The following is a 19,312-nucleotide window of genomic DNA, read 5'->3' as shown; positions in this document are numbered from 1 at the left end:
TATATGTATATATTATTTTTCACATTCTTTTCCATTATGGTTCATTACAGGATATTGAATATAATTCCCTGTGCTATACAGTAGGACTTTGTTGTTTATCCATTCTATATATAATAGTTTACATCCGCTAACCCCAAACTCTCAATCCATCTCTCCCCAGTTCCCCCGCCCCCCTCAGCAACCACAAGTCTGTTCTTCGTGCCTGCCTATCACACATTTTAATATGCCATCATATCATAAAGCCTAGCCATGTTGCTCACTTTTCATATTGGGTTATTTGTCTTTTTTATTATTGAGGTATAAGAATTCTTTATATATTCTGGATAAAAATCTCTGGTAAATATGTGATTTGTAAATAGAGTTTCCTATTCTGTAGGTTATCTCTCCACTTTTGTGATGGAATCAACTGCAACACACATTTTAAATTTTGATGAAGTCCAACATATTTTTGTTGTTGTTGTTGTTACTTGTAAGGTCATAAGGGAGTTCCCTGGTGGCCTAGTGGGTTAAGGATCTGGCATCATCACTGCTATGGCTCAAGTTCGATCCCTGGCCCAGGAACTTCTGCATGCTCTGGATATGTGCCCCAAAAAATATCTTGAAGATTTATGCCTATTTTCTTTTTTTCCTCTTTTCTGGCCATACCTACAACATACGGAAGTTCCCAGGCCAGGGACTGAATCCAAACACAGCTGCGACCTCTGCCACAGCTGAGCAGTGACCTGAGTCACTACAGAGACAATGCCAGATCCTTAACCACTGTACCACAGCAGAAGCTCCCCTGTTTTTTTTCTAATAGTTTTATAATTTTAGCTTTCACATTTAAGATTGTGATCCACTTTCCAGAGTTCCCTGCTGGCTCAGTGAGTTAAGGATCTGACATTGTCACTGCTGCGGCTTGGGTCACTGCTGTGGCATGGGTTCAGTCACTGGCCCAGGAACTTCCACATGCTGTGGGTATGGCCAAAAAAAAAAAAAAAAAAACTGATCCACTTTTAGTTAAATTTTATATATGTTGTGAGGTAGGCATCAACTTGATTCTTTTGTGTGCAGCTCTCCTATCCACTTGTCCCAAAACCATTTGTTAAAAAATCGTTTCATTCTTCCCCTATTAATTTTTTTGGGCACCATTGTTGAAAATCAGTTGATCATAAAGATAGAGTTTATTTCCAGACTTTCAATCTACTTTTTTGGTCTGTACATCTAACCTTATGCCACCATCACACTGTCTTAATTATTACTAAAGCTTTGTGGTAAAGTTTTGAAATTTCTAAAATTTGAGTCTTCCAACTTTGTTCTTTGTTTTCAGGATTATTTTGGCTATTCGGATTCTCTTATATTTCCATCGATTTTAGGAATAGTTTGTCAAATTCTGGAAAAAAAAATGCAGCTAGGATTTTTATAGGGATTGTGCTGATTCCTTTAATCAATTGGGGAAGTATTGCCATCTTTACAACATTGAGTCTTTTGATCCATGACCATTGGATGTTGTTCCACTTATTTAGACCTTTAATTTTTTCAAAAATATTTATAGGTTTCAGAGTTTAAGCTTTGCACTTCTTTTGTTAAATTTATTCCTAAATAGTTTCTTCTTTTTAATGATATTATAAATGGAATTTTGTTCCTAAACTCATTTTTTATGCTTCAAGTATGTACAAATACAGTTGGTTTTTAATATATTGACCTTGTATCCTGAAAACTTGCTGAATTTATTTATTAGTTCTAATATTTAGTGGGTTCCCTGGGGTTTTCTGTAGACAAGGACATTTCATATGCAAATAGAGAATTTAATTTCTTCAGACATCCTTCTTAAGGGGAAGCATCTCATTTTTTACTATTAACTATGATGTTAACTATGGGGTTTTTATAGATTCCCTTTATCAGGTTGAAGAAGTTCCCTTCTATTTTTAGGTTATTGAGTGTTTTTATCTTGAAAGTTTTAAATTCATGATACTGAATTTTGCCAAACACTTTTTCTGTACCTATTAAGATGATCGTATGGTTTTGCTCTTTATCATATTAATATGGTGATTGATTTTTAGCTGTTGAGTTAAACAAGCATCCCTAGGATAAAATCCATGTGGTCATGCTATATAATTCTTTTTATATCTTGGTATATTTGATCATGTTTTGCTGAAGATTTTTGTGTTTATATTCATAAAGGATACTTGTCTGTAGTGTTTTCACGATGTTTTTGTCTGGCTTAGGTGTTGGAATAATATTAGCCTCAACTTGGGAAGTGGTTCCTCTTATTTTTTGGAGTTTATGATGGATTGGTATTAATTCTTATTTAATTATTGATAGAACCTACCTGTGTACCCACTTGGGCCTGTGCTTATCTTTGTAGGATTTTTTAAATTTATTTTATTCTCTTGCTATTGGTCTGTTCAGATGTTAGATTTTTTCCTTGAGGTTTTTTTTTTTTTTTTTGGTAGTTTGTGTCTTTCTAGGAATTTGTCCATTTCATCTTATTTGTTAGCATAGTTTTTTTTCTTTCTTTTTTCTTTTTATGGCTCACCTGTGGCATATGGAGGTTTCCAGGCTAGTCAAATCAGAGCTGTAGCCACAGGTCTGTGCCATAGCCACAGCAATGCCACATACACCACAGCTTGTGGCAACACTGGATACTTAACCCACTGAGCAAGACCAGGGATTGAACCTGCGTCCTCTTTGATGCTAGTCAGATTTGTTTCTGCTGAGCCACAGTGGGAACCCCAGCATACAGTTTTTTCGTATTACTACTTTATAATCTTTTTAATTTCTGTAGCTTCTAGAACTGTTTCAAATTATTTTGCAGGTGTTGTTTTTGTTTTCCATTTGCAAGCAGCTTCTCTTCTAGGAATTCTTCACAGCTTCAGTCCACTGACCCTTCCTTATCTTGCATCACTTATTCTTTTAAAAATATTTTATACTATCTAAGTGGAACTAGGGGGTGACTTTAGGTCGATGGAAGTTCTGTCATCCAGATGTAACTGTCACCACTTTGGTTCTTGGAAATTAACAACTACTCTTTAATTTCATTGTTTCAAACAATTTGATGGCAAAAATAATCATCTTTCTTTTAAACAATGCAGACTTTACTCACAGCAAGTAAATGTTTAATAGTCTGTATTATTGATTTGCATTTGCTTGATCTAGTTTCAGAAGCCCTGCAGGTGGCAACTACTAGCCCAGCTGCCAACACTACCGGTACTGCTACTACTTCCTCCACCACTGTGGGTGCAGCTAAGCAAGAATCTCTCTACTCTACTTCATCTACAGTAAATAGCCTGGAAAATATAAACTCTGCAGAACCCCCAAATCCCATCGAACTTGATGGTCTTCCTTCAGATCAGTATGCAAAAGGACAAGACACTGTAGCCATAGAAGGTTTTACAGATGAAGAGAATACAGAAAGTGGAGGAGAAGGCCAATACAGAGAGCGCGATGAATTTGTGGTAAAGATAGAAGACATAGAGACTTTTAAGGTGATGTTAATATTCACAGTTATAAAGGTCATAGTTTAGTGGGCATGCCTTATGATATAACCTTTATGATGACTTTTAATAGCATGCATCTAGCTTGAATTACAAAAGATTATATTTTTATCATTCTAATTGTTAAATAAAATCAAACTAGTAGAAGTCAGATATTTTGAAAAAGAAAATAACCTAAAATAATTTTAACTCATGTCTGAGTTTTCTGTATTTCTGGCCAATATATTGCATTAGGTACTATTATTTAGAGCAGTTTCAAAATATAATTTTTTTCAAAGTTCCCAAGTCATTGTGTTAGTAGGGATTTGGAGAAAAATGGTTATTTATCTAATTTAAAATTTTAAAGAAAATAACAATAATATAATGTAAAAGTAGAATTAGACTTTTTTCATAATTTCAAATTGTAAACCATGCTTAGAATTTTACAATTTCATCTAAGAAATTTTTAGCTGTGCTTAAGAAAACTTATGGGGTTTTGTTTGCTTGCTTTTGATTTTATTTTTTAATCAGAGTGGAGAAGAATGGTATTAAAAATGCAATAAAGAACATAACATTTAAATTATATATATTCCTTCTATTCACAATTAACTATTAATATTTAGGCATATTTGTTTCTGGTTGTTTTGACTGTATACATACTATTAAAAAATTGCATAAATAATGTATGACAGTACCATTAGAGGAAAACTTTCCTGCTATACAAAGCTAATGGGTTTGTACTCTCCACTTCTGGAGGAATTTAAGCAGAGACTGAGAGAATTTAAGCAGAGCTTATAAGAATTATTGCAAAAGTTCAACTAGGTAAAAGATAAACAGTTAAGCTAGATAGGTCTTTAAGATTCCTTAGATTCTCTAAATCTAGAATATGTTGCTAGTTTTTACAAATGTGATCAATTCTTATTACAGGAAGCTTTGAAAACAGGAAAAGAACCCCCAGCTATTTGGAAAGTACAAAAAGCTTTATTACAGAAATTTGTTCCTGAAATTCGAGATGGGCAAAGAGAATTTGCTGCTACCAACAGTGTAAGTAAAATGCTTGTTTACATTAACCTTCCTATTTTTTCACAGTGATCCTGGGTAAAATATCGAATGATGTAAATTTAAACGTATTTTATATTGAGAGTTTCTGCTGTAAATTAGCATAAAATTTGAACTACCGAGTATATAATACTCTGATTTTAAAATAAAATCAATGTCTTCTTAAATTGCTTAACTTTTTTGGTTTTTTTGTTTTTGTTTTTGCGCTTTTTAGGGCCGCACCTTCTGCATATAGAAGTTCCCAGGGTAGGGGTTGGAACAGAGCTATAGCTGCCATCCTATGCCACAGCCACAGCAATGCGGGATCCCAGCCAAGGCTGCGACCTACACCCCAGCTCATGGCAACACCAGATCCTTAACCCACTGAGTGAGGCCAGGGATCGAACCCACTTCCTCATGGATCCTAGTTGGGTTCATTAACTGCTGAGCCATGAAGGGAACTCCCAAACCTTTCTTTTTTAATAAAGGGAAGGAATTAGTTTTAGTCTATGAAGAATTCACATGGACTTAGAGGTTCTTATATTGATTATTTTGCCAGTCAATATCCTGATTTGTCAAGAAGACTTACAGAATTGTTCTTTTCTACTTAGGTCGTTGTTTAATTGCATTGAGTAAGTAAGCATCTGATGATTAGCCAAATGAGATAGCACCTGTGTATGGACTTGCAGTTAAGAATGAGGTTGGGGAGCTCCTGCTGTGGCACAACAGGATTGGCAGCATCTAAGGAGCACTGGGACGCAAGTTCAATTCCCAGCCCGGCACAGTGGGTTATAGATCTGGCATTGCGCAGCTTTGGCTTAGGTCGAGACTGTGGCTCTGATCTGATCCCTGGCGGCTGGGATCATTTTTACTGAGAGTGCAATTAGCCTAGCCAGAGCTGCATTTTGAAAATCTTGAAGGATGACTACGTGATAGAATTAGCAAGCCAACAAAGTAATGTTTTATGTATAAAATGTATAATTGTGTAACTCGGTGTTTCTTTGCTTAGTACCTTGGATATTTTGGAGATGCAAAGAATAAATATAAAAGGATATACGTGAAGTTCATTGAAAACACAAACAAAAAAGAGTATGTCAGAGTGTGTTCCAAAAAACCAAGAAATAAGCCTTCACAAACTCTCAGGTATTTATTATCTTATGTAATATATTTGTTGTAATTATTGGAGAGCTTATTATTGGTGATGTCTTGTACAAAAAACTACATCAATTAAAGAGACTGATTTTTTTTTCTATTATATACAAGTCTGAATTCAGTGCCTGATGTAATAAATGACTCCTTTTGAAGTAATGAGGCAAGAACTATAAAGCCCATGGCTCTTATGGTGAGATGGGTACCTTTTTCTTCCCTGAATCTTTTTGGTGTCCCCCTAGTATAGTGAAAAAATTGGATTTAGAGTCAAGAGGTTTGAATCCATCTTTTTGTGACCTAGATTAAGATAACCTTTCTAAAGATCCTTTTTTATCCATAAAGTAAAAATAATAAAGAAATATCAAATTCAAAATGAAATAAAATTTAGGGAAAAACTATAAGACCTGTACAAGTACAGTGGAATTGTCATCATATATTAATGTGACTCTGGGTTGTTTGGAGCATGAATTTGGAAGACAGATGACTTAGCCACATTCCTTTTGCTCTTTCTGGGAAAAGGGATGGAACCTAGATATTCTCAATCTAGTGCTGAGAAGATCTAGTTTAATTAAGATTCCAACTTACTGAATGAGGCCCACCTTATTTTTATGATGGAATTTTGTCCACTCACTTAAATCTGCAGAACTAGTGTACAGCAGACCTTCTTGAGAGGCTCTAGAACAGATGCAGTTGAGATTCCACATCAAAACCTGGCACCATCAGAGCCTGAGAATTTCTGATGGTCAGAGCTAGATGTATCAAGGGTTTATCATGCATTACTTCTCGAAGTCCATTGATCATCTGTTGTACAGCCTCATAGTCAGGAAAATGAGATCATAAAAGGAGGGAAGGAGTGGAAAGAGAATTAGGAAGTGAATTAATAGTCCCTTAACTGAATATTGAATGTCAGTGGTTAAAGAGTATATTTAAAGATAATTTTGGGGGAAATCACCGTTGTTATGTGTAAGACTTGGACTTTATATTGGCGGGGTAATTAAGTAAACTTTTCTTCACCAGTGTTTTTCAAGTTTTTTATCTAATTTATTTTAATTTGACTAGATTTCAGTGTGTTAATGAAGTCTGTTTGCAACATTGCAGAACTGTTCAGACAAAGCCAAGTAGTAGCAGTAAAACTTCTGATCCTCCAACACCAAAAACTACGACGACAAAAGCCCCTTCCATAAAACCCAAAGTTAAGCAGCTAAAAGTAAAGGCTGAGCCACCACCAAAGAAAAGGAAGAAATGGAAAGAAGAATTTTCATCATCCCAATCTGACTCATCTCCTGAGATCCACTCTAGTAGTAGTGATGATGAGGGTGAGTTCTCCATGAAATGAATACTTCGATACGCTTAGGTTATCCTCATGAATGGAGAGGAGCAGTGGATACTGACAATTCAAAATATATGTATTTTTCAGGGAATTTAGCTACCGAATTAAATTCAGCTTAGGCATATAATTGCACATGACTAAGCTAGGTAAAACACTTCTCTTTTATAATGTGAGGAAATGGGAATGGAGAGCAATCATCACACTTTTTGACCTCAGAACCCTTCTATACTCTTAAAGACTGTTGAAGACATTAAAGAGCCTTTATGTAAGCTACATACGTTTAAATTTACTTCATTAGGAATTAAACCTGAGATAGTTATAAAACACAGGAATATACCAGTAAACATTTCATCAGCCATCAAACTTGTTGTGTAATATATGCAAGAAATTTCCAGCAATTCACTAGTCTAGAGCAGAGGCTGGCGAACTACAGCTAGAGGGTGAGATCTGATCTGCAGCCTATTCTTGTAAATAAAGTTTTACTGAAATACCAATTCACTTACATATTTTTATACAGTTACTTTCCCACTACAGGACAGATTTGAATGGTTACTACAGAGAGCATATGACCATTAAAGCCCCAAATATTTACCATCTAGCCCTTTTATAGAAAAAGTTTGCTGCCCCTTCTTTTAGAGCATACATTTGAAGATGGTCAGGAAATGATGAAAGAATGATGGAAGACTATGTATGCCATGAGAAAGCTAAAAAGCTTGGGAATCCTGTAAGCAAGGGGGGGGGTCCTTAATTTAAATAAGGGAGCAACATGGTAAAATCTGAATTTGAATGATGAAACATGATAGTTCAGATATAAATTGAAAGTTTGCACCTAAATTGTGGCAGCAGGGATGGAGGAGAGGGGACAGACAGGTTTGAGGAACTCAGGATGTAATCTTGGCAGAACATGAATGATGAATTGGATGTCGGGGGTACTGTTTAGATTGATGACCAGGATGGTTTCTGACAATGACAAGTATTATTTCTTGGGAGCTGATCTTAGAGATTACTTGAACAGAAATAGAATCCTGGAGTTCCCATCATGGCACCAGCAGAAACGAATCCAACTTGGAACCATGAGGTTGCAGGTTCAATCCCTGGGCTCGTTCAGCGGGTTAAGGATCCAGCATTGCTGTGAGCTGTGGTGTAGGTCGCAGACACAGCTCGGATCTGGCGTGGCTGTGAGCTGTGGTATAGGCTGGCAGCAACAGCTCTGATTAGACCCCTAGCCTGGGAACCTCCATATGCCACGGGGTGTGGCCCTAAAAAGACAAAAAAAGAAATAGAATCCTAATAAAAATTCTTCTTCAATACCAAAGTTTACTTTAAATGTACTATTTATAAAGAAGGAGTTCCCACTGTGGCTCAATGGTATCAGTGGTGCCTCTAGAGTGCTGGGACACAGGTTCGATCCCCAGTCTGGCACAGTGGGTTAAGGATCTGGCGTTGCTCCAGCTGTGGCATAGGTCACTACTGCGGCTTGGATCTGATCCCTGGCCCAAGAAATCCATATGCCGTGGGGCAACCAAAAAAAGAGGGAGGAAAAAAAGAATTTATAAAAAATTCATGTATGTGTGAATGGTGCATGTAATTTTACAGTTAGCATTCTTGCCTACTGTTTAGAATAAAGAAGTTTGGGTTCTGAATTTGCACTCAGTTATTTATACAGCTTCTCAAATGACAATCAGGGTGAAAATTTTTTTATTGGTAATTTGAGTTACCACTAGGTGTCACTAACACTTAGGCAGGCATTTTAGAAGGTAGATGTCAATAATAAATTTATAAGCTGTTGGTTTTCAAACTATTTGTTTTGAAACTTCTTTAAACACAACTGTATTTTCCTAAACTAACTATTTTAGTTAGAAGAATAGCACTTTCATATTTGCTTCTATATTCGATTTGTTACTATTATTTTGGTTAACATAAATGAAGAAAACCCATCCTCACATTAGATATGTAGTTGGGAAAGGGAGGAGTATTTTTAATTAACGTTTTCAGATAATTATGGATATTTTTCTTAATATTGAAAGAAATTTTTATTTGATATACTTAACAAATGGTGGCTTCTTCAACATTTTGTGCTTGTTACATTAAAATCTACTGGTTTGTTTTACCCTTTGAAGTATCTTTCATCCATAAATGATTTTATAACATTGCTTATTGGTCATATGAAAATATTTGTTATTAGCTCATTGATGTACATATTCTATTTGACTTTTTCCAGTTTTAAAAATGATGAAATGTATGTAACATAAAATCGTCCACTTTTAACCATTTTAAAGTGTATGATTCAGTAGCATTAATTATATTCACACTGTTGCACAACTATCACAGCTCTTTATTTCCAAAACTTTTTCATCACCCCAAACAGAAACCTTCTAACCATTGCAGAATAACTCCTCATTCATCCCTCCCCCAGTGACTGATAATCTCTGGTCTACTTTCTGTCTCCATGAGTTTGCCTACTCTAAATATCTCATGTTAAGTGTTTTGGCTTATTTCACTTAACATAATGTTTTAAAGGTTCATCCACGTTATAGAGACTCTATTAGAACTTTATTAGTTTTTATGGCTGAATAGTTTATCCACTGTATTTTCTTTCTTTATCTTTGTATCTATTGATGGACACTTGGATTGCTTCCACATGTTGGCTATTGTAAATAATGATGCAGTGAACATTGGCATACAAATATATGTTTGTATCCCCCTGTTTTCAGTTCTTTATATACCTAAGAGTAGAATTGCTGAGTCATATAATTATGTGTTTAACTTTTTTGAGGAACTGCCAAACAGTTTTCCACAGTGGTTGTTCTGTTTTATGTTCCCACTAGCAATGCATAGGCTTCAAGTTTCTTCTAATCCTCACCAACACTTGTTATATGTCATCTTTTCTCCCTCCCAGAATTTAATCCTCCAGCTCCCTTTGTCACTCGTTTTTTGAACACAAGAGCCATGAAGGAAACCTTTAAGAGTTACATGGAATTGCTTGTTAGCATTGCTTTGGATCCTGACACAATGCAAGCCTTAGAGAAGAGCAATGGTACAGTCTGCTAAGTAGTATTCTTGGTAGTACCTCCTGGATCTTTTTTATTCTTCTCTGCTAGTTGCATGTTTAATATGTGGTTTTAATAATAGACACCTATATGTTGTCAGTTAATAAACTGTTTATATATTGATTCTATAAAATGTGGTGAATTGTTTGAATATTTGAACAACTTTGTATTAATATATTTTGTATTGATTTCTACTCATGAAGAATATGTAACAGTGCAGTAGTTTCTTTCAATTCTAGATTGTTATATCATCCTCATAATATTTCACTAAGTGTCTGTTACATGGAGGGGCTAGATGTCAATATGTTAATGATTTCTAGTATTGGAAAGATGACCAGATAATAGTGGTATAAAGATTAAAATTGTATGTTTGTGTCCAATAAAAAATATATCACAGAGTAATTATTTTCTTATCGAATAGTGGTAAAACAGTAAATGCCTTACATTATATTTGTTAAATTATTCCTTTTTACTCTCCCTTTAGCAATTTTTTTATTATAGTAAAATAGTGAAATGGACATGGAATAAACTGGTAATTTGTATTTCTAAGGTAGCTCACTAATGTTTACCCTTCAGCTACTAGAGAATTAATTAATCAGGGCAGCTAAAGGAGAGAGTGAAAGTATTAATGAGCCAGTTTCCATTACCCTTGTATCAAAACGAATTGAACCGACTAGGAACCATAAGGTTGCAGGTTCGACCCCTGGCCTTGCTCAGTGGGTCAAGGATCTGGCATTGCTGTGAGCTGTGGTGTAGGTTGCAGATGCAGCTCAGATCCCACGTTGCTGTGGCTCTGGCGTAGGCCAGGTGCCACAACTCCGATTAGACCCCTAGTCTGGGAATCTCCATATGTCTCGGGAGCAACCCTAGAAAAGGCAAAAACACAAAAGAAACAAAACAACAACTAAACGAATTGAACAAGTATAAGATCAAAAAGACAATAACAAAGATAGTAACAATGTACTTCAACAGAAGTGCCTAATAATATGTATTGTTTTATTATTTCCACATATTTTGATGTACATTATTCTCTACTAATCCCAGAACAATTTAGACAGACTTTTTTTTTTTTTTTTGGATAAGAACAATGACACTCAAAAAGGTTAAGTGACTTGCTTAAGAGCCCACAACTTACAAGTAGCAGAGAAAGGATTAAAATCCAAGGTCTTCTGATTTCTAGTCTTGCTTTTTTGACCATATAGTCAGAGACAGTAATTCATACATCAACCACTGTAGAGCTAGAAAAGATGTTAGAGATTACCTAATCTAAAACATTTACTTTGTAGGCTAAATTTCAAAGAGACTAGATGTATTTCTTAAAGTTACCAAACAAGTTAGTGGTAGAAAAGCCACAATTAAAACCCAACCTTAATTCCCCAAATCAGCATTTTTGCCATTAAACGTTCTCTCTCGGTCAAAATCCCTTCCATCATATAAAATACACATTTCTAAGTAGTGCTTATTTCTGGGTGGTTGTATTTTAAATGATTTTTTCTATTGCTTATGCTTGTTTTTTATATTTTTCTTCATTTAAAATGAGTAGAGAAGGAGTTCCCGTCATGGCGCAGTGGTTAATGAATCTGACTAGGAACCAAGAGGTTGCGGCTCGGTCCCTGCCCTTGCTCAATGGGTTAACGATCCGGCATTGCCGTGAGCTGTGGTGTAGGTTGCAGACGCGGCTCAGATCCCGAGTTGCTGTGGCTCTGGTGTAGGCCGGTTGCCACAGCTCCGATTCGACCCCTAGCCTGGGAACCTCCATATGCCGCGGGAGCGGCCCAAGAAATAGCAAAAAGACAAAAAAAAAAAAAAAAAAAAAAAATGAGTAGAGAAGATTTTAATGGTTATATTTTTTTAAATCCACAAATATTTAAAACTTGTTTTTGTGACATATAAATTCTTATAGTATTTGAATAGATTTAATCACTGCTAGAAAGATAAAAGAAAACTGTCAAGTATGTTGTAGAGACCTTAGAAAGCATTTCTCCCTGAGAACTTAGAGGAAGTGTTCTTTTGCTGGTCTCTGCTTGCATTTATTCTCCAAATATAAAGTCATTTTATTTAGCTGTGAAGTTAGTAACCAGATCTAAGGGTTATATATGCATTTTCAGAAAGACCGTTAAAGATAATTAGTATTTAAAATGTTGTTATGCTGATAAATTAAGAAATATCCTAATTGGAGTTCCCATCGTGGCGCAGTGGTTAGCGAATCCGACTAGGAACCACGAGGTTGCGGGTTTGGTCCCTGGCCTTGCTCAGTGGGTTGAGGATCCGGCGTTGCCGTGAGCTGTGGTGTAGGTTGCAGACGCGGCTCCAATCTGGCGTTGGCTGTGGCTCTGGCATAGGCTGGCGGCTACAGCTCCAATTAGACCCCTAGCCTGGGAACCTCCACATGCCGCGGAAGTGGCCCTAGAAAAGACGAAAAAAAGAAAAGAAATAGCCCAATAACCTAAAATATTTAGTATAGCACCAAAAGTAAAACGTATGCTCTGAAAAATGTTTTAAAAGAGCTTAAAGTTTCAGAGGGGTGAAAAAGAGGACTTCCCTGTGGCTCACATCAGAGCAGTGAAAAAGAAAGTGAAACCTTTGGATGGGAATCTTTGTTATACTTGTACTCTCTCCCTTTTTTTTCTTTTTCTTTTTCTTTTTTTTTTAAGGGCCTCACCTGCAGCATATGTAAGTTCCCAGGTTAGGGGTCAAATCAGGGCTGCAGCTGCCGGCCTACACCACAGCCACAGCAAGGCCAGATCTGAGCCACATCTGCAACCTACCACGCAGCTCGTGGCAACTCCGAATCTTTCACCCACCAAGCAGGGCTCAGTATCAAATCCAGGGTCCTCCTGGATACTAGTTGGATTCGTTACCACTGAGTCACAACAGGAACTCCCTCTCCCCTTTTCTAAGATAACTATTTTGAGTCTTTATTTGTGGGGGGTTTTTTTGTTTGTTTGTTTGTTTTTTGTTTTGTTTTTTTTGTCTTTTTGCTATTTCTTGGGCCGCTCCCGCGGCATATGGAGGTTCCCAGGCTAGGGGTCAAATCGGAGCTGTAGCCACCGGCCTACGCCAGAGCCACAGCAACTCGGGATCCGAGCCGCGTCTGCAACCTACACCACAGCTCACAGCAACGCCGGATCGTTAACCCATTGAGCAAGGGCAGGGACCGAACACGCAACCTCTTGGTTCCTAGTCGGATTCGTTAACCACTGCACCACGACGGGAACTCCTTTCTTTGTGTTTTTAAAGCTGAATTTTGACTATTTTTCTTGCCCTACTTTTTCTTTGCCCCAAGCTATAGTATCTTATTTTAAAAGTTTAATGTTAAATTTATATTTTGTAATACTATTACTGTTTGCACGATTAATGAGGTCAAAAGAAAGTAGACAGTTGGCCCACTGGGCAGTCAGTTCTGGTGGCATAGATGGAGTTAAACCCAGGACTTCTGATTCTATCATACTACACTGCTCCCTTCTCACTTGGCTATTGTAAACCTGTTTTTCAAGCTAGCTTTTGTTCAAAAAGCTTCATGTCCACTATTTTACGGTTAATACTTTATATAATTTAATGTCTTAATCTATTAATGTTTTCTGTTGATAGTTTATCCTGTCACTGTAAATTTGTATCTTCTTTTAGATGAGCTACTTTTGCCTCATATGAAAAAAATAGATAGCATGCTGAATGATAACCGAAAGAGACTTCTTTTGAATCTTCATTTGGATCAGTCATTCAAGGTATTTCCTTCAGATGATTTATTCGCAGACTCACTGGCAATCATAGTCTTAAATATAATAGGAAGGAAAGTTTACGAAAGTCATTTTCTCAGTTTGATTAAATTTTTCACCCAACAAAAATTTGATTTTTATGCATTATGAGTCCTAAATTTGTCTTTTTATTTTTTAAGCACATTGTTAGTATTAATCATTTGTTTTTCTCTGCTTACATTTACTTTTCAGATTCTTATATTCCTCTATTCCTTCTATACAATACCTTCCAGATGTTTTCAAAAGTACTTCGTTTATTTGGCCACACCCACAGCATGTGGAGGTTTACCCATGCCACAGCAACAACCCAAGCTGTGCAATGACAATGCCAGATTAATAACCTACTCCACAAGAGAGCTCCAGTACTTTAAACTACTATATTATAATCTTGTTTTTCTTGTTTTTCAAATTTTCAAAATTTTATCTAGAATAAGAATTGGCCTTAGCAGTTAGCAAAATTCCCTTTACTTGCCAGATTTGCCCAGTATCTGAGGAAAAACTGATCCTCACACAATGGTAGGAGATATAAAAATGTTACTATATCTTAGCACTATAAATCGGTTTTGGTATTACCAGAAATAGAGAACAACAAAAAGCTCATCTAAACTCAGAAAATTTATCAAAGAAGCTACTTAGTAGTCAAAATTTTTCCAGCTTTTCTTATTCAAAGTCTAACATATAACATCTAGGATCATTTGGTTATATCTCCCTTGAATTTAGTTTTTTAATGCAGTTGCGTAACTTTTTTTTTTTAGTAGACTTTATTTTTTTGGAACAGTTTTTGGTTCACAGCAAAAGAGAGTTCCCATGTACCACCATCCCCACACATGAATAACCTCCGTATTACCAACATCTCCCACCAGAGTGGCACATTTGTCACAACTGATGAACCTACATGGACATAGTATTATGACCCAGAGTCTATAGTGTACATTTCAGTTCACTCTTCTAGCTTCCAATGATTTAGGCTCATCCACTATCGTAGTATCAAACTGAGTAGTTTCACTGCCCTAAACATCCTCCATGCTCTGTCTGTTCATCTCTTTCTCTCCCCTAACCTCTGACAACCACTGATCTTTATACTATCTCCATGATTCTGCTTTGTCCAACACACTGCCATACAGTTGAAACCATACAGTATGAAGCCTTTTCAGATTGGTTTCTTTCACTTACTAATAATGTATTTAAGTTTCCACCATGTCTTTTCATGGCTTAATAGCTTATATCTTTTTAGCACTGAATACTATTCCATTGTCTGAATGCACCAGAGTTTATCCATTCACCTGCTGAGAGAAATCTTGGTTGTTTCCTAATCCTGGCATTAATCAAAACTACTATTCAAATCTATTTGAAGGTTTTTGTGTGAACATAAGTTTTTGACTCCTTTGAGTGTTTATAGTTTTTTCACATCTGTATTTTATCTGAACTCCACATAAAAGTGAAAATTGATTTCATTTTAGCTAGGTGAAAATTAAGGCTCTGAGATTAAAGAAGTTCAATAATGCTCAACTCTTATAGTCTTGTACTCTTCACTGAGGAAGTGGAAAAAAAAGTCAGATGCTAATAAGACACCCATTGCTAAGAATTTTGTTCTATTTACTGCTAGTCTAGTATTTTCTGTTTAACTGTTGTTGTCAGATGGAATACTCCTTTGGGAAATAATACCATGTTTTCTGCAAACAAGGGAATGTTGTTAGATTACGTTTTCTGAATATTTACTAAATCTGAAAAATGACCAATTTTGGCTAACTGTTTTAGAAGTGTCAAACCAGTTCTCTAACAACTTGTGTTAAAATATACTCACCACTTGGAATTTAATAGACTTAGTAGATATTTAAGTTTTATAAAATAGTTTATGGCAAACAACCGAAAAATTAGTTTTCCTATTCATTTTTACAGAAAAAAATTTATAATTTTGAAATTATAGTTGTTTAATATAACCATAAATATAATGGTGATATCCAGCAGTGATAGATTATTTTCATTTATAGTAGTTTGCATTTCAAAGCCCAAATTCGCACACAATATTACAAGTTAGAATGATTAAGGTAAAATAGTATAAACAGTAGATTATAAAATTTTTTATATTTTTTAGAAATAATTAGCACCATTTCCCATGTTAATCTTGGTAATTTTAGGAATCCTAAAGCCTTTTGAAGTTAATGATGTTCTGTTTTCCTCTAGAATCCATGTACTTCCAATCTTCTTGAACATCTTGTGGTTATTAGAAAAATCATTAAACTTTCTGCTTTCATCTCTATTCCATTGTTTGTAAATTTAAAAGTCCATTTTTTTGTCTTTAAATTCCATTTGTTGTAAATACTAATTCTGGGTATGTTTTACATGGAAAGCACCAAGGTATATAATAAAAGCACAAATAATCTAAGAAAGAGAATGAAGCTAGAAACTCATTCTGGTAGGAAATGCCCAAAATTCTATTGTTTCTATTAAATGAAGCAGTTTACTCCTAAACGTTAAGAAAATTATTTGTTTAAAAGTTCACTGCTGGAGGGGTCATAATACCAGGTGCTTGGGAACCTATACAGAGTTTGGAGAGGAGTAGCCTTGAAAGTTGTAACTGTTTATAAAACAGTTGAAGCTTACATATGTCTTTCTTTACCTGGCCTCGAGCCAGAGAGGCATCACTAAAAGGAACTCCCTGTCTCATTCTGGAGTCCCTACAGTATGTCACATGCTGTGCTTAAAACAAGTCATAAGCTCCACTCAGATCCAAGGAATGGGGAAATAGACTCCACATCTTGATGGGAAGAGCTCCAGAGAATTTGTGGCCATGTTTAACACCCCACATGTGTTTGTGTATAAAATGTATATAGACTGTATATATTTACCACACCCCATCAGTATTTCTCACATATCTTTTGTGTATATATGTACATGTATGAATATATTTCTTTTTTTATGGCCACACCCACAACATATGGAAGTTCCCAGGCCAGGGATTGAATCTGAGTGACAGCTGCAACCTATGCTGCATCTGTGGCAACAACAGATCCCCTGGATAGGGATCGAACCCCTACCTCTGCAGCAACCCAAGCCACTACAGCTGTATTCTTAACCCACTGTGCCATAGTGGGAACTCCTCTGTATTTTTTAAAAATAAATTTTGAATAACTGGAAGTAGTTAAGATCACTTTTCTTCTGATGTCAATTATTTTTGCTTTATTTTAAAGAATGCTTTGGAAAGTTTTCCTGAACTAACAATAATAACTCGAGATTCTAAAGCAAAAAGTGGAGGATCTGCTATTTCTAAAATCAAAATGAATGGCAAAACTTATAATAAAAAAACTCTAAGGACTTCTAAAACAAGCACTAAATCTGCACAAGTAAGTATATATTGATTGATATAATTATACATTTTCTAATTGTTAATATAATTCCTACTTAAAACATCAAAATAAACAAATGTTTTGTTGTATTGTTAAATGTGAAGTGTCTTCAGGTAAGAATGAGCAGCTCTAGCCTAAGGAACAGGGCCTCAGCCTTATTCTTTGTTTTTCTACATTGCCCAGCACAATATCAGGCATATGGTGAGTGTTCACAAATTTTCTAAATAAGATAAATAGTAAGCAAGGAATTATCCCATGCTTGTGTTTATATTTTTAATATTTTTTGTGTGTCATTGGATAAAAATGCACACAGGTAAGTGGGCATGCACACGTTCCATAAGATTCAAAATTTCAATCTGTAAAATTATTAAATTTGGAATTTGTGTTTTGCAAATGTCGTCTAAATTATTGCCTTTTCAGAACAGTTTAGCAACATATCAATTCCACATCAAAAATGTGTTTTGGGGAGTTCCCTTCGTCGCTCAGCGGTTAACAAATCCGACTAGGATTCACGAGGATGCAGATTCAATCCCTGACCTCACTCAGTGGGTTAAGGATCTGGTGTCAACATGAGCTGTGGTGTAGGTCTCAGATGTGGTTAGGATACCGTGTTGCTGTGGCTGTGGCGTAGGCTAGCAACTGTAGCTCTGATTTGACCCATAGCCTGGGAACTTCCATATGCTGCAGGTGCAGCCCTAAAAAGTAAAAAAAAAAAAAAAAAAAAAAAAAAAATGTGTTTTGTAGAAACATTCACAGATGCATAAAACTGTGTGCCTTTGCTCATTGTAGACTTGTTTGTAAGAACAATTTCAGTTATGTATCACCAATGTGAAACTAAATAAAGAGCCACCCAGATAGTGTAATACTATGTGCTTTGTAAAAAGAAAAAATACATTTATTCATTCTTTCAGTGAGAAATTTTGAGTACCTATAGTATACGAAATGTGGTTCTAAGTACTAGGAAAATAATGGTGAAAAATGGTTCAAATCCCTGCCCTCATGTAATTTATATGGGAGGGGGATTTTTTTTTTTTTTTTTTTTTGCCTTTTCTAGGGCGGCTCCCGTGGCATATGGAGGTTCCCAGGCTAGGGGTCTAATCGGAGCTGTAGCAGCCATCCTACACCACAGCCACAGCAACACAGAACCCAAGCCTCGTCTGCGACCTACACCACAGCTTATGGCAACGCCAGGTCCTTAACCCACTGAGCAAGGCCAGGGATCAAACCCGCAACCTCATGGTTCCTAGTCAGTTTCGTTATCCACTGTGCCACGATGGGAACTCCCAGGGAGGGGGGATATTTAATAAATAGAAAGATACCCAAGTTTTACTTGCATTAAAAAAAGTTATGAAGGGAGTTCCCGTCATGGCGCAGTGGTTAACGAATCCGACTAGGAACCATGAGGTTGTGGGTTCGGTCCCTGCCCCTTGCTCAGTGGGTTAACGATCCGGCGTTGCCGTGAGCTGTGGTGTAGGCTGCAGACGCGGCTCGGATCCCGTGTTGCTGTGGCTCTAGTGTAGGCTGGTGGCTGTGGCTCCGATTCAACCCCTAGCCTGGGAACCTCCATATGCCGCGGGAGCGGCCCAAGAAATAGCAACAACAACAACAACAACAAAAAGACAAAAAGACGAAAAAAAAAAAAAAAAGTTATGAAAAATAAAATTGCACAGCAGTATGTATAGTATGATTGCCTTCCCATTACAATGCTAGTGTTATTAATATATGTTATATACATTGGAGGAAACATGGAAAAATATGTGACATGCAGTTAACCTCTGAATCAAGATATTGTAGAATTCTTTTACTTTTTATAAGTCATATGTTTGCTGTTTAAATTTTTCTATAATGTATATTTATATTGAGGAAAATAAAAAGATTAAGTCATGTTTAAGATTTCCATTGAGGAGTTCCCTGGTAGCTTAGCAGGTTAAGGATCCAGCATTGTCACTGCTGTGGCTTGGGTCACTGCTATGGGTTCATCGCCTAGCCTGGAAACTTCTTTATGCCATAGGCATGGCCTAAATAGGTAAATAAATAATAGTCATTATCTGTTGATGTGATTGTGTACATTGAAAACCCAAAGAAGTCTGCAGATAAACTACTGTGAATTGAGCAAGGTCATTGGATACAAGACAGCATTCAAAGCTTAATTGAATTTCCATGTTAGCTATAAAAACAACAAGAAAAA

General features: G+C 36.2%; 1 protein-coding gene across 6 annotated transcripts in view; it reads left to right on the top strand.

Annotated features, from left to right (window-relative positions):
- The window catches only part of QSER1 (glutamine and serine rich 1), an 88,114-nt gene that overhangs the window by 63,965 nt on the left and 4,837 nt on the right, over nucleotides 1–19,312 (top strand). For all 6 annotated transcript variants that reach the window (XM_021083210.1, XM_021083212.1, XM_013994460.2 and 3 more), the window contains 7 exons: nucleotides 3,139–3,467; nucleotides 4,383–4,499; nucleotides 5,503–5,636; nucleotides 6,741–6,958; nucleotides 9,872–10,009; nucleotides 13,650–13,747; nucleotides 16,969–17,121. In XM_021083210.1, coding sequence (XP_020938869.1) covers nucleotides 3,139–3,467; nucleotides 4,383–4,499; nucleotides 5,503–5,636; nucleotides 6,741–6,958; nucleotides 9,872–10,009; nucleotides 13,650–13,747; nucleotides 16,969–17,121 — 1,187 coding nt within the window. The remainder of the gene's footprint in view (nucleotides 1–3,138; nucleotides 3,468–4,382; nucleotides 4,500–5,502; nucleotides 5,637–6,740; nucleotides 6,959–9,871; nucleotides 10,010–13,649; nucleotides 13,748–16,968; nucleotides 17,122–19,312) is intronic.

Source organism: Sus scrofa, chromosome 2 (assembly GCF_000003025.6).
Source record: "Sus scrofa isolate TJ Tabasco breed Duroc chromosome 2, Sscrofa11.1, whole genome shotgun sequence".
NCBI classification, from domain to species: Eukaryota; Metazoa; Chordata; class Mammalia; order Artiodactyla; family Suidae; genus Sus; species Sus scrofa.
This window is presented reverse-complemented; position numbering and strand designations above follow the sequence as displayed.